Source organism: Argentina anserina, chromosome 3 (assembly GCF_933775445.1).
Source record: "Argentina anserina chromosome 3, drPotAnse1.1, whole genome shotgun sequence".
NCBI classification, from domain to species: domain Eukaryota; kingdom Viridiplantae; phylum Streptophyta; class Magnoliopsida; order Rosales; family Rosaceae; genus Argentina; species Argentina anserina.
In genome coordinates, this window is record NC_065874.1 from 3,132,273 (window position 1) to 3,147,780 (window position 15,508).

The window sequence follows — 15,508 nt, forward strand, 5'->3', positions numbered from 1 at the left end:
GATCCTGTACAGCATCTAAAAACATATTGTGAGAGGTAATGTCTCATCTGATCTTTGATACTAGACTTGATGCAGTTCTAAATTAAGCCCGTATAATTTGCCGCATACATCGTTGCAAGTTGCAAGTGCTGATCAATTAACAGTTAAAGCAAAGTGGCAAACATGTATACCTGCAATCAAAACCAGTAATAAGCAAAATCTCTGGAAACATGAACTTGCTATAAAACTTGTACCTCGACAGTCATGAAACTATGAACAAAAGCCACATGAAACTATACCCCGGTCTGAACAAAATTTCCGCACTTTTATCATCTAGACCACCTTAACACTAGTAGACATGTGTCTGCCTATCAAATCATCAAGGGCTTGTATTAAGGACTTGGGGTCAAACACCAAGCCTACTTTTGGATCATGGACAGAGTCAACAACGATCTGCAAAGAAAAAGAAAACCACTCATGTCTGAGCTTTGATGTCTATATATACAAAAACTAAAATTATTTTTGGCAGTCAGGGGATCATGCGCACAAAAAGGAAACCAATAGAACAAGCCACTCATTCAAAAAATAAATGTTAAGTAGTCCAGTTCAAAGCTTACATACCACTTCAAATATTCCTTGATCAGCTAAGCACTGAACATTAACAGGTATCTCACCATCTTTGGGCACCAATAAAGTATTGATATAGTGACTGGGCTGCATAAAAATTAAAAAGTAATTTAAACTAAATGTTCATTTAATTTTGAACCAACAAATAAATGAAGCAATTGAGATGCATCTAAAAGTTGTATGTCCAAAGGAAAACCAGAGCAACTAGGGCTGGGCACGGGCCCGGCCCGGGATTTTTTTTTCAGGGCCCGGGCCCGGCCCGGTTGTAGTGTGACGGGCCGGGTTTTTTTCTAAAAAAATCAGGGCCCGGGTAAAACCCGGCCCGGGTCAATTAATTGCAGGGACCGGGTAAAACCCGGACCGGTAACATCCGGGCCGAGCCCGCCCGGTTTTCCGGGCCTAACTCTATTTTTGGCTAGTTTGCGGCGAATCGGTAGTGCGAGGCGACGACAATGGGAATCATGAGATTGAAATTAGTTAAATTTAAGGTTATTTGGTTATGTTCAAGTGTCATTGTATCTATTCTATAAGTTTAGGATCACTTACGAAAAGCCAATTACATAATAACACCTAATTTCCCGGGTTTCCGGGTTTTTTTGTTTAAAAATTTGAAGGCCCGGGACCGGCCCGGACATAACAAAGCCCGGCCCGTTTATCACATGACAACATATGAGCCCGGCAAAAAACCCGGCCCGCCCGGACGGGCCCGGCGGTCCGGTCCGGGTTTTTTTTCTTTTTCGGGCTTTTTGCCCAGCCCTAAGAGCAACTGTACCTAGGCCTCATAATTTAGCCCGCGGATCCGAAAAGCCCGCGGAGGCCCGCAAGCCCGACGGGCTTTTACCCGGCCCGGCCCGCGAGAAAACCCGCCAAAACCCGCTTTCGTGGGTAGAGGGCCGGACTTAAATTAGAGGTGTGAAACCCGGCCCGGCCCGTGGGCCCGGCCCGCCAAAAGCCCGTAAGGCCCGTGAGGCCCGGCCCGCCAAAAGCCCGCAAGGCCCGGCCCGTAAAAGCCCGCCAAATAATAAAATATTATACATACATATTTTATTAGGTTTAGAATAAAACTATTGCATTATGAAGCAACTATATTAAGGAAACTTCTTGGTTTACTATATTAGTAAACCGGAAACAACACTAATATAGTAATATGTCATAAGGGAAGACCCATTACCAAAATGTGAACACCAAAAGTCGTTTGCATATCTGAAATCACCTAATTTTTGTCACCGATTGTGTGTGGTCGCACCAAGGAAACCAATTTGGCAAAGCCCCGGTCAAAGAGGATTTTAATATGTCAAAACGCCTTTTTCTTTGTTAAACGTAGGTACGGACAGTCAAACAATATCCAAAACGGACGAAATTTTTACGGGTTCCCTTAATATATATACCGATCACATCTACTGGTGTCGATCGACCATATTTTGAACTAGATTTATTGATCGCCGAAGCATCAACTAATGTATCATACCCTTTATATTAGGTTTATATTAAAACTAACGCATTATGAAGAGACTATATGAAAGAAACTTGTCGGGATCGATCGACACCAGCCGATGTGATTGGTATATATATTTAGTGACCCTGTAAAAATTTCATCCAATTCGGACTTCGTTTGACCGTCGAAATTTTTGATAAATCGAAAACACCACTATTATGCCCTAAGGGAAGACCTATTACAAATATGTGAATGCTGAAAGCCGTTTGCATATATCAAATCACCTCATTTTTGTTACCTATCGGGCGCGGTCGAACTGAATAAATCTATTTGACAAAGCCCCGGTCAATGAGGTTTAAATATGTCAAAACACCTCTTTTTTAGTTGACTGTTGGTACGAACGGTCAAACCATATCCAAAACGGACGAAATTTTTACGGGTTCCCTAAATATATATACCGATCACATCTACTAGTGTTGATCGACCATATTTTGAATTTGAGTTGTCGATCGCCGAAGTGTCCACAAATGTATTATAACCTTATATTAGGTTTATAATAAAACTATCACATTATGAAGCGACTATATGAAGGAAACTTCTCGGAATCGATCGACACCATCCGATGTGATCAATATATATATTTAATGATCATTTTAAAATTTCATGCAATTCGGACCTCGTTTAACCGTCGGAATTTCCGGTAAACCAAAAACAACACTAATATGCCCTAAGGGGGGACCAATTACCAAGATGTGAATGTGGAAATTTGTTTACATATTTGAAATCACCTAATTTTTGTTACCTATCGTGCGCGGTCGAACTAAAGAAATCTAGTTGGCAAAGCCCCGGTCAATGAGGTTTAAATATGTCAAAACGCCTCTTTTTTAGTTGACCGTTGGTACGAACGGTCAAACCATGTCCAAAACGGACGAAATTTTTACGAGTTCCCTAAATATATATACCGATCACATCTACTGGTGTCGATCGACCATATTTTGAATTTGAGTTGTCGATCGCCGAAGTGTCCACTAATGTATTATAACCTTATATTAGGTTTATAATAAAACTATCACATTATGAAGCGACTGTATGAAGGAAACTTCTCATAATCGATCGACACCATCCGATGTGATCAATATATATATTTAATGATCATTTTAAAATTTCATGCAATTCAGATCTCGTTTAACCGTCGGAATTTATGGTAAACCAAAACAACACCAATATGCCCTAAGGGGGGATCAATTACCAAGATGCGAATGTGGAAATTTGTTTACATATTTGAAATCACCTAATTTTTGTTACCTATCGTGCGCGGTCGAACTGAAGAAATCTAGTTGGCAAAGCCTCGGTCAATGAGGTTTAAATATGTCAAAACGCTTCTTTTTAGTTGACCGTTGGTACGAACGGTCAAACCATGTCCAAAACGGACGAATTTTTTACGGGTTCCCTAAATATATATACCGATCACATCTACTGGTGTCGATCTACCATATTTTGAATTTGAGTTGTCGATCGCCGAAGTGTCCACTAATGTATTATAACCTTATATTAGGTTTATAATAAAACTATCACATTATGAAGCGACTATATGAAGGAAACTTCTCGGAATCGATCGACACCATCCGATGTGATCAATATATATATTTAATGATCATTTTAAAATTTCATGCAATTCGGACCTCGTTTAACCGTCGAAATTTACGGTAAACCAAAAACAACACTAATATGCCCTAAGGGAGGACCAATTACCAAGATGCGAATGTGGAAATTTGTTTACATATTTGAAATCACCTAATTTTTGTTACCTATCGTGCGCGATCGAACTGAATAAATCTATTTGGTAAAGCCCCGGTCAATGAGATTTTATTATGTGAAAACGCCACTTTTTTTTGTTGACCAAAAATTCCGACGGTTAAACGAGGTCCGAATTGGATGAAATTTTTACACGGTCCCTAAATATATATATCGATCACATCTATTGGTGTCGATCGACAATATTTCGAAACCAGAATTTATTTGTAACTTTTGTTTTAGATTGTAATCTAACAATTCTTTTATTGTTTCAAACCCTTAAATTAGAGTATTATATTGTTTTTTCTAATACAAGCCCGTAAGGCCCGGCCCGTAAAAGCCCGCAAGGCCCGGCCCGGCCCGCAAAAACCCGCAAGGCCCGCCTTAGGTGGGCGGGCTTGGATCTTCGTATTTTTTTAAATACCCGGCCCGGCCCGGCCCGCCACTTATTTAAATTTATTAAGGCCCGGCCCGGGCCCATTACTCATGGGCCGGGCCGGGCTTGACGAGCCCTAACTGTACCCAGCCATGTCAAATTGATTCAGTATGCCAGTTTGAGCATTTAACTAGTAAGCATAACTGTGTTCCAGAGTTTTGTATATTTTTCTCATTCCATAAAAAGAGTTTTGAAAACAGAAGAGACACTGTAATGAAGTAACTTACAAGATTTTTGAGACAGTTATTCGGACCTCCGTATGTTCGATTCAGAGCATCTGTAATAGCAGTTACAAAGAGAGAAGCTGAGAAGCCACTGGTCTCTCGATCATGAGTACCATTTAACAAAAGCACCTAGTATTAAGACAAACTACATTGATTCAACAAAAACTTAGACAGGCTAAAAATACATAAAGTCATAAACACAAGCCAAATCTGGAGAACACTGGAAATTTGGCTTCTTAATGACACTAGGATCTTGCGACATCTCTAGCAATGACTACATACCTTGGGGCAGGACCTTGAAGATATAATCTCGCCAATGCCAATCAACACCTAAGAAATGAGACATAAGAAATTATAACTAACATAAACGTATAGGTTTCTCATATTTCAAATCAAGTAACCATCAGCTGGGCTCTCAAATCTTCTAAGGAGAAGAAAAGATGTAAATGTAAAAATTTAAAAGTAGACTTATAGATCTAGCATGCAATATATGTCATGGGTGTAATATAGTAACTCCGGAACAATTTGATTCAAAAGAAGAGGTAAATCTTATAATAGCTCCATGAAGAAATAGAGAACAGAACAAAAAAAAAAGCATAAACAATAGATATCAGAGCTCTTATAAAAAATTTGTTTCAGCTACACAAGTAATAAATGAAACCAAAAGAAAGTGTAACATATTGGCCAGTGAAGTTACCAGTGATGGGCAAACAGAAGTAAAGAGAGAACCCATGGCATAAACAATGCAATCCACATTACGCAGCTGATCAATCACAGTTGAGTTTGGAGCAGGGAAGACCTATTCATTAAAAAAAATTAAAAGTTTTAGTTTCAGACTGCAAACATAAACTTCATAGGATGTAATTTATGTTTGATTATTAGGAAAAAGGGAGGCAAAGCAGTATATTAACATAAAGATGATATGTTTGGAATGTTAATACCTTGGAGTATTTGAGAAAAGGAAAATGCTTTAAAGAATGACTCATATGTTGCATACCCATATAAGTACAAGAACAAGAACAAAAGATTTGCATCATGGCACACCAAAGAAAAAGAAATCTTTTTATGTATCATTCACCTCATGAAGCAAGTTTTGGCCCTCACTTGACATGTAGAATACCCTCTTAATCCTCGAAGAGAGTGCGGGAGCTGAAGAGCTTCCCTGTCCACCATAAGCCATCAGTTCAATTAGATATGATAATAGGTGAGTAGAAGCTGGCTGGTTAAATTATTAGCGTCTATTATCAGGTCCAAACACAGTCGATTAATTATTGGTCTGATGCTCATCAACAGAACTGACAAATAAAAAGTCTCATAAGATTGAAACAGAACTCTTTCCCTCCTTAGAGCAGCATTATTTCAACAATGAAAACACCATTACCACAACAGAAGACTATACCTCAAGCACTGACACTAAAAACTCAAGTTCTCAATATCATATTAACATTCTAAATTATTTCATGTCTTGGTGTAAACTCAAACTTTTATAATAATTCTCTAACAGAAACCCAAATTCAATAGGTCCAAACTTCCACATCATATATTCGGATACCTTATTGACAAGAGCCATATATCCATTGGTTGGATGGGAAATTTCATTCTGCCCTCGTATTATAGTTCCATCCTGGAAATAACAGCACACAAAGAAAAAAAATCAGTGTGACAGAATATAAGCAAATTCTTCAAGCTATATTATACTAGCTACTTGAACCAATGATGAGATATGAAAAAATTCAACAAAAATCAATCTATTTATGAGCGAATAGTTAGTTTCATATATCTTTAGAATTTCCAGAATTTGGAAGGTTCTCTGAGTATGTGTAAAGTCTCTTTAAATGTTTTTTTTTTTCATTAGAGTAGAGCCCTTTGAACCTCTAGTTGTTGATAGTGGATATGCAGATATAATGAAAATCCAACAATGATTTTAGGCAAACATATTTTTTGCATCTCGATGAATTTAAAAACCAATACCATGACAAAGGGCATGCATCTTGAAAAGCACATGAGTGTTGTATGCCAATAATCATACCGATAATTCACATCCTAATGTAAGCCTGTCATTAGTAGAAATCACTGGAAGAACCAGACTTTCTGATGGGATATCTGACACTCGAGAAAATAAAAATATTGCAGCATCCAAAGACCGAAAAAAGACATGTGCTCCAGCAAAGAAGAAATTCCCAATGCTGCAAAAATTTGGTAGCCAATTCAGTAAAGGAATAATGTAATCGCACAGTGAATCCAGTTATAATAAGGTACATTATCTAAAAAAAATCTATTCAGTAGGGAAATAAAAAAGGAGCTTTGATACTAATATTCATATAATCACCCCCTGTTCTCAATATTCATACCTGCCATTACTGAAGCAAAACGATTCATCAGATCGACGGAGAATCTGCAATTCGAAAAAGGCAATTGACCTTAGTAAAAAAAAAAAAAAACTTTACCATCATTTTGATGAGTATTGCGCAGCCACATTAAAGAAAACATTAGAGCAATGTCATTGGGTAACTCACCTGACTCTGAAAATAAACGAGAAAAGCTCGAATGGTTTCCCTGTAAGGCTTCGTCACTCCTGTCCACAAGGAGTGATCTCCTTCCACAATATCATACCTATCAAATTTTCTCAACTCAGCATACAATCAATACCCCACCACAGTAACACCTACCAAGTAAAAGTAAAAGGAAATATAAATTACGTAACGTAGAAATGACCAAGAGTAAAAACATTTCCATCACAACATGTTCCTCATTTCAAATGCATTGGCTGAACGACAAATGCTCACCATTCCGATTTGGCCCTGCGTGGATCCAGCGGTAAACGGTGACCAAGCAACTGCCGGACGGCGACGGCCTCGGAGGTGCTTTTATCGGCCAATCTCAAGCATCTGGACCGCCTAGTGCACCAGACAAACACCGCTCAACACTTAATCCCAGACAAAATTACACAAACACACGTTCAATTGAGATTTACCGAGGACGCGGACGATCTCGGCGGTGCTGCCGCCGTCGTCGGAGACGGGAAGGACGTGCGCGACGCGAGTAGTGAAATTCATGAGGTCCTGGACGACGCCGTTGAAGGCGGTGCCGCCGGAGAAGACGAGGAGAGAAGGCTGGGCGGCGGCGGCGGGGGAGGGGTTGGGAGTGGAGGAGGAGCGGCAATGCTTAGGGTTAGGGTTGGGGTTGAGGGAAGGGAGGGTAGACATGGGAGGAGGAGCTCTGGTGGAGGGAAATTGGGGAAGACTGAGACTGAGACTGAGAGCGAGAGAGGGGCCCCACCAACTCTCCGCCATAGTCCCGCGCCTTTGCTTTGCTTCACCCGCGCCCTCTATCCCCTTCTATTTTTCCCTTTTGGATGACAAAATAAAATGTGGGGAGAATTTCTTCATTTTTTTAATTTTATATTTTCCGATTTTTATTGCTAATCGTAATGGTACCGGAATAATTTGATTTAGAGGCATGAGTTTAAAGTTGATATGGTCTAGTGACATTTTGCCGTTAAAGTTACACATATCACCATGAGTATCGAGCAGTACCAACAATGTTCCCTTCCTATCGGACAAAATTGATCGGTAAGTTAATGTGATAGAAATCTTGTCAGTATAGAGTGAGGGAATTTCATTCGAGTATGAAAGCTAGATTAATTAGTTTAGATTAGAAAACATAACCAAAAAAAAGACATGGTCACCAAAAAGAAGGGAAATAATGATCACCCGTAACACGCTTTCGAAGAGTTAAATATGAAATTCATTCGTAATATGTATGAACAATTATTTTGAGAAATTTGCATAGGGACGATGCAAATGGAAGCATAATTACAAGTTGTAGTTTACAACCTTTTGAAGGCAAGGATAATCTGGAGGCAGGATCATTGTAGGTAGATTTCATATGTTGTGGTTTAAACTATTATCTACACAATTTCCCAGTCAGATTCACAGAATTCATTATCAGGCGGATTTGACTTCTCCGGGGGTGCTAGTGTTGGTAACCTGTTCCTCTTCAGTTCACCATAATTGTGGTTCTTCAAGAGTCTAATTTTTGCAGCAAACGCATCCTTCAATTTTTTCTGGGAACCAAATAAAGAAAGACCCAAAACATATCAGTTGTGCCAATGCGGGTGAAATCTAAAGAGAATGAAATGGCTTAGGGTGATGTACAAGTCATTGTCGAACTAGCAGTTAATTAGTTTCACAAACCTTGTAAGAACTGTGTTTAGCTGCTTCACCACAACTGCATTCAAATTCAGTACGATCTACTAAAATGCAACTTTCACCAAGCTCCTTTTCCAATGATCTCAACGTTTGTAAGTCTGAGTCGGTATCATCATTATCTCCCCCTTCTACAGTGGAAATATGAGAGCTTCATTAAGTAAAACTGAGAACATATAAATCCTTAATATAGCAATTCATTAAACTGATAAGAAATAAGTGGCAGATATTGATCAAAGTTGGTGCATGCTGAGGAGTTAAAGACTGGAGAGCTCAAAATCAACCACGTATCCAGATTCTAAACGTAACTAGAAACTACTAATACCAGAGAGTGGAGCTTCCACCTTTAACAAGGCATTATAACAAGTGAATCCTAATCTTCTGAGGAACGTACCAATTACCAAGTGCCTTACAAAAAAATACTGACATGTCTTGCCAAGTGTCGCACAGGAATTAAAATTTTAGATATTTGCCATACTACAACACATTTCAACATGGCAATACAAAGCAAGTATATTAGAAGTATTAATGAAATGATGATTTACCACTGCTAATATAATGCCTGGTTGTCTCTGATTGATCACAACTAGAAGCATCGCACATTTTAAGCCACTCAGCCTCTGTTGCAGATGTGGGAAAATTGTCGGCAGTAAAAGGTAAACCAAATTTTAAGTAAAAGATCAACAAAAGAACTTACAATTAGATATCCCTCATATTGGTCTGTCTTGAGGACAAGGTTCAGTACCTGCAGTGTTTTTCTTATAGAGATTGTCCATTTCAAGAGCATTAGAGAGTCGTGTCTCATCAGGAATTTCTGAAGACATATCAACAAGGTTTCTAGTTCTCTCCTCCGCTCCAATATCATCAGGTGCAGGAATTAACAACTTGGCTCCACTATCCAATCCAATGTCTTGATCTTCATTGTACATATCAACAAGGTTTGTACTTCTGTCCTCTGCCTCCATGACAGATTTACAATCTCCTACATAATCTGAGGCAGGAACTAACAATTGGGCTCCAATGTCTTGATCAGCATTGCTTGCATTTAACTTGTCAGGTGTCTGGAGCTGAAATAGTTTCTTAATATCATCAATTTGTCCTAATGATAAACCAGAAGCAACGCTCGTGTCAGCTTCAACTGAACCTATGTGGACTTCATCACCATGGCCTCCATCACTACCCACCGCTGACTTAACATCCACTGCATCATTAGTTGTCTGTACCACATATGTATCAGGAGCAGCCCCTGGAGTTTTATTCACTGAAGATTGAGGGAGTACATCTCTTATTACATCTAAATCTGAGAAAAAGTTTTTAACATTGGTACCCACTGTCACCAACTGGCTTTCAGCCTGAGAAAGGGCAAAGATAGCATCCGTGTGAGCAGAGATGATGTAGCTGAGCTATGGATAGACCAAGAGCTAGAGTTATCCAAGCAACAAATCAACAAAGGCACATCCGCATCGACTTAAGAAGTTAAAAGAAATATAACAAAACTTTGGCAAACAATGTTCACTCGAAATCAAGGAAGAAGACGCAGAAGAATAAGATGGAAGAACCCCATTGAAAAATTAAGCCGGAAGAAAAACCCATAGTTGGACAAAAACTTGTACGATAAAACCAAATTATAGAATCTATATTCTTACAAATCACACAATAATCCACTACCTGCTTCATTATTCCATCCATGTCATGGTACACATCGTCAAACGTCTGGTAAATGTTCTCAAACCATGCTATGCCATTAAAAGTATTTGTTTTCTCCATGAATGTAAATTATAATCAACTTCAAAAGCAATTGAAGATATGATCAACCTCGCACTTCACAAACTACAAAATCTGCAGCAAAACACACCGAGTTAATAACAGGGATCAACACTTTCATATCCTGTAACAAAAATAACTGTTCTTTTTCCAATTATAATGTGATTCTAATTTTGATGTGATTATGGCCATATATAAAAGGAAAAAGTTGGCACTAATTGCTTCGCCGAAAAATAAAAAACCAGACATGTCATATATGCTTATCAACACTCTAAATGTATGCACCACAGTGCTTCTTCTGTCGCCAAGATTGAATTGGTCTCATCACAATAGGTTATACTAAACCAAATCCCGTTATCCAGCCCACTGATCATAAACTGCGGGGTGAAAACCCGACTACAACGAGAACAAAGACTGAAACTTTGATCATTCCCAACTACTACATAAGAACAAGGGGAATCCAATTCCCATTGCAGCACAAATTTCGAAATTCACCAAAGAAAAAAAAAACAAAAATTGCTGATGAGAACCGTTAACAAGCTGACAATATATACCCTTTGAGCTAAACAATATGCTTATGGTACAATGCTTCTCCTGTCGCCAAGATCACATGAAAATTATATCAATTGGTATCATCACAGTAAGTATAACTAAACCGAATCCCATTATCCATCCCACTGATCATAAACCCGACTACAACAAGAATAAAAATTCAAACTTTGATCAATCTCAACTACGACATAAGAACAGGGATATGACAATTGCAATTCAGCTCAAATTTCCAGAGAAACTTACCCAAAAATAAATAAATACTAAGAAGCATTAACAAGCTGACAATATATGCAGTTTAAGCTAAACAACATAGTAAAGCCTCCTGAGCTACTTTAGTACCGATTTCAGAAGAAACCTTAAACAATCAATCCTCAAGTTTTCGGGGTTTAGGGTTTATCGGAGAACAACAAAGTAACCATGTTTGATCGATCAACAGGCAGTAAAACCTCAAACTCAGCTAAAACAAAAAAAACAAAACAAAAGCAAGAACAGCATCAAACTTGGTCACTTACCAAGAATGCAGAGAAACCCAGAAGCTAAAAACGTTTAGAGAAGCCGGAATTCAGTAGATACAGGGTTGAATTTGAGTAGAGTAGAGAACACAATTTTGGTAAACGAGAAAAAGAAGAGAAGGGTTTAGATGATCGCAAATCCTTTGAGTTCAATCTTGACTAAAGGAGTGAGAAACAAGACAAGAAGAGAAGAGGGTGTCCATATGAAAAAGTAGAACAGAAGTAGGACTTGATCATAACTAGGTCTCTCTAAAACCAAAAGCTTGTTGAGAGAAGAGAAAACAAATGCGTCTGCCGGGAGTCGAACCCGGGTCTATTGCTTGGAAGGCAATTATCCTAACCGTTGGACTACAGACGCTTTCTAATTCCCTTTCCTTCAAAATAGTACCTCACTTATAAATGGTCCTCAATTGACCAAACATTTTTGGATCAGCTCAATTATCCAAGACATTGTGATACTGATACGGTATATTGTCTCCTTTTCAGTCGGTAACGACGGTAAGAATTCTTTAATTCATATAGAGTATTCCTGCAATTTCCTAATTCACGTAGGAAAGTTGAATTAACATTGACTAACAGATGGAGGAAGTGTCAAAAATTTGTCGCTACAACTTCTTCAGTTCCCAGCTAATAATGCTCTAACCCATGCTCGCTTGTAACATCAGGTGGTGGACTGGTGGTGCATCTTCCCCGGGGACAACAATAAGCCCCTTCTTTCACAGTGTGCCCTTTGTGCAAGAGGGCCAAAAAAAACTTCTTTAAGCTTACTTAAAATACAAAAGTTATTAATTAAAAGTCAATTGATAGTTCAGTCGGCTAAGACACGCACCTTCCAACACCCTATTTTTCCTCGAATTTTTTTTTTTGTTTTTCATCCCTTAAGTCCACGATTTCAACACTCAAAAGATCGCATATCTACTGAAAAAAAAAACCTCTTGACTTCTAATACAACCCCCTTTCATTAATCAAGTTTTTAGAAAAACTTGATTATGAAAGTTTAATATATGACTTTGCATCTAAGACCCTCTCGACTTCTAATACAGTTCTTTTGTAAACATAATTTAATAGATTATGAGAATTTAATAAATGACTTTGTAAACAGAAGATATGATAATACCCATTTTGCTAGAAGATTTAGTATATTATTTATTTATTTTTCTTTATGTATATATTAGGACAAAAATGCCTCAATAGGTAAGCCGCACATGACCTCACAAAATTACGGACCGGCCCTAGCAGGCATTCCAAAGTCTACCGTCTCTCTCTCCTCTCTAGCTGCTCCAAGCTCTCCAGGAGACATCAAACTGAAAAGTGTCATGACGGTTTTGAAGAAGCTGCTTCAGAAATATATATTTTTCAGCTAATGCATCATTGACCACAAGCTCAAGAAGACCCCAGAGGCCAGAGTGCAGCTTCTGGCACTTCAAGATCTTTGCCTGAATTAAGGTCCATATTTTCCATTACCCGTCATTCTACTCTACATGCTCCTGCAACTCATCTAACAAACCTTTTTTTTTTTTTATGAATAAGTACTGTAGTCTTGTAAAGGAACGTCCACAAAAGCAAAAGGCCCGCTACCCATCTAGTTCTGTCCACTCCAAAGTCCATTCATCATACATATACATCTCGGGTTACGCATGAAAGACAGTAGTTAAAAGAAATTTACATGCTATTCTGAAACTAAAACACAGATTTTTTTTTTTTAAGGAATGAAACTAAGCACAGTTGCAGGGTCCATTGTATCCTTGAAGCCAGCTATCTATTCATGTGCTCTATAGAAATGCAGCAACTTCAGCGGCTTCACCTTTTCCTGGATTCCTGCTTCATCGGAGGGGAAATGAAAACCAGTCGAGCAATTCCGCAACATTTCAGGACTCTTCATCCATGCTCTACGTGCGTCACTCACCTTTATCTTGTACTTGAACATCTGAGACAGGAAGATTCGGTTTCTCCAGGTCATCTCCATCAACGACAATACCAGTACCCTGGCACTCTGGGCAGAACACAGAATAAATTTGTGGGCTCAAAGATTTCAATTGAGCATCATTTCCATTGCACTTGGCAGCAGTTTTCCTCCTAGACCTTCTCCTCACTTTTGAACCAGTATTCTGATTCGTGATTATCTCAACTTCACACAGAAGTATCCAGTGTATAAGGCAGGAAGTGTGAAACACATGAAAAGCCCCATTCACATTTCGACTACTGCAAGCAAGCCTTCCTGTCTTCATATTCATGAGAGTTGCTACATCTTTCCCAGGAAGCATCCTCTGTTGACAGATATCACACATTCTTCCTGACGCTAAACGCTGTTGCCGTCTTAGCTCTCGCCTTATAGATTTGTTCAAGATAAATCTTGAATTCAGTAGCTGATCATCATAGTGGTCTAGGATCAACCTAGATGCACCACTGGTAGCATAGGAATCTTCCCCAAATGAGTCGTACTGATTATTCAGAGAGTCACTGATATCTTCAGGGTCAGAAAAGGATTTCTTTCTCTTACAACCAGTGCCTTCACCGTTCCCTGATTCTCTTCTAGGGCTGGATGAGAGCAACATCCTTACGTCATCAAGAAACCCCTTTCTACCCAAATCAATATTATAACTGAAGGTAACAACAGCGAAATCGTGCTCAGGAACTTTACATAAATCCTCACTGTCTACAGATTTTACCTCCAACCATTCACACCATATTCTACAGATACAGTCTTTCCCAAGGAACCTTGCAGCAATTTCTCCAAAACCCACATCTCTCACTCCCAAATCAGTAATTTCATCCCTAACCACAACACCAGGGATCACCACAGGAAAATTTGCTCCATTTGCAGTGGAACTCACAACAAGGGATTTGACTCCACTTGAATGCGACTGTGGCGAATCTACAAACTCATTACATTCAAGACCATCAACACCAAAATGATCAAAGCCATTGGTTTCCACATTTTCCCCATACTTGGCAATAGCAAGACTGTTGTCATTGCCGCGAGACTCCAACATCCTACATTTACTGTCATCCGGAGTCACCAACACTTTATCAGTCTCGTACGAATTGTTAAAGAACACCACACCATCATTAAAAGGCCAAGGGTTTGGTCGTAAGAGAGTGACCTTAGCAGCAGCCAACCTCAACATACGTGTGCCCTTGCGACCTCATCTAACAAACCTGCCACATTCCAAAATATCACTGACATTACTAACATGCTATAGCTCGAAAAGTAAAAAAGCACAAAACTTGGAGGAGAACATAGTGTAACAAGGACAACTTACCTTCAAATCTTCAAAATAAGCAGGAGTAACTCCTTGCATTGAGCTTCCAAATCCTGCTGTGGAGTTTTCTTAGTAAGTGTTATCACCTTAATGTGCTTTATAGACCGATGTGCATGGCATCCATGAAAAACTTACGGTCTTCCTCGATCAGTCCTCAGTGTAAACTCAATAGCCTCTTCTGTTCCACCTGATCTATGAAAATGGATGATAAGCGCCAGGCCGCCAGCCAAAAGTAGAATATGTAGCGAAGGCTGCGAACTCAAGTATGAGGTTCCTGGGATTTCTTGATGGTATTGGCGGGAACACTGTGAGTCTGTGACTGTTACTCTGTTAATTGGAAAAAAAATGCACACGCGGCTACTCGAGTTTCCATTGAAGAACCATTCAGAGAAGAGTTGGAAAAAGAAACAAAGGCCAGGGGACACCGAGCGTAGGCCCTATTGCTTTGATCGGTTCCGTTAAATTGTGGCTTTTGGATGTGACAAAAACGCTTGCAACCGTTACTGTAATTGTTTGATTGTCTCTAGCTTAAAGAGTCAAGTGACCTCTTGAGGAAGGATCCAAATGAGACTACGCAAGTAATTTGTTCCCAATAATTCATCGCAAATGACTGTATGCAAGGATATGATGAGAGTTCGTCACTTTGTTGTCAAGGCAATTGCAGTTTGAACTCTGAGAACTTTAGTGGGTTACTGATTTTAGGATGCAAGTCAA

The 15,508-nt window shown here is 39.1% G+C and overlaps 3 protein-coding genes and 1 non-coding gene across 4 annotated transcripts; all 4 read right to left on the bottom strand.

The window, feature by feature from the left end:
• Positions 1-284: 284 nt before the first annotated feature.
• Positions 285-7,813, bottom strand: LOC126786195 (uncharacterized protein YNL011C). Its single transcript, XM_050511947.1, has 12 exons — positions 7,451-7,813; positions 7,282-7,392; positions 7,012-7,108; positions 6,847-6,890; positions 6,525-6,681; positions 6,048-6,119; positions 5,574-5,657; positions 5,193-5,294; positions 4,778-4,825; positions 4,499-4,624; positions 601-693; positions 285-432 (listed from the first exon to the last, which is right to left on the bottom strand). Exons 1-12 carry the CDS (start codon positions 7,786-7,788, stop codon positions 313-315), a joined length of 1,392 nt encoding a protein of 463 aa, XP_050367904.1. The 5' UTR covers positions 7,789-7,813; the 3' UTR covers positions 285-312.
• Positions 7,814-8,185: 372 nt separating this feature from the next.
• On the bottom strand, positions 8,186-11,805 carry LOC126788320 (uncharacterized). Its single transcript, XM_050514296.1, has 6 exons — positions 11,532-11,805; positions 10,372-10,542; positions 9,449-10,055; positions 9,249-9,323; positions 8,692-8,834; positions 8,186-8,561 (listed from the first exon to the last, which is right to left on the bottom strand). The coding sequence occupies exons 2-6, from the start codon at positions 10,468-10,470 to the stop codon at positions 8,406-8,408; spliced, it is 1,080 nt and encodes a 359-aa protein (XP_050370253.1). The 5' UTR covers positions 10,471-10,542; positions 11,532-11,805; the 3' UTR covers positions 8,186-8,405.
• Positions 11,806-11,817: 12 nt separating this feature from the next.
• Positions 11,818-11,889, bottom strand: TRNAG-UCC (transfer RNA glycine (anticodon UCC)). Its single transcript has one exon. It is a non-coding gene; the product is annotated as a tRNA-Gly (tRNA).
• Positions 11,890-13,429: 1,540 nt separating this feature from the next.
• On the bottom strand, positions 13,430-14,659 carry LOC126785723 (uncharacterized). Its single transcript, XM_050511349.1, has one exon. The coding sequence runs from the start codon at positions 14,657-14,659 to the stop codon at positions 13,430-13,432; it is 1,230 nt and encodes a 409-aa protein (XP_050367306.1).
• Between the last annotated feature and the right edge of the window lie 849 nt (positions 14,660-15,508).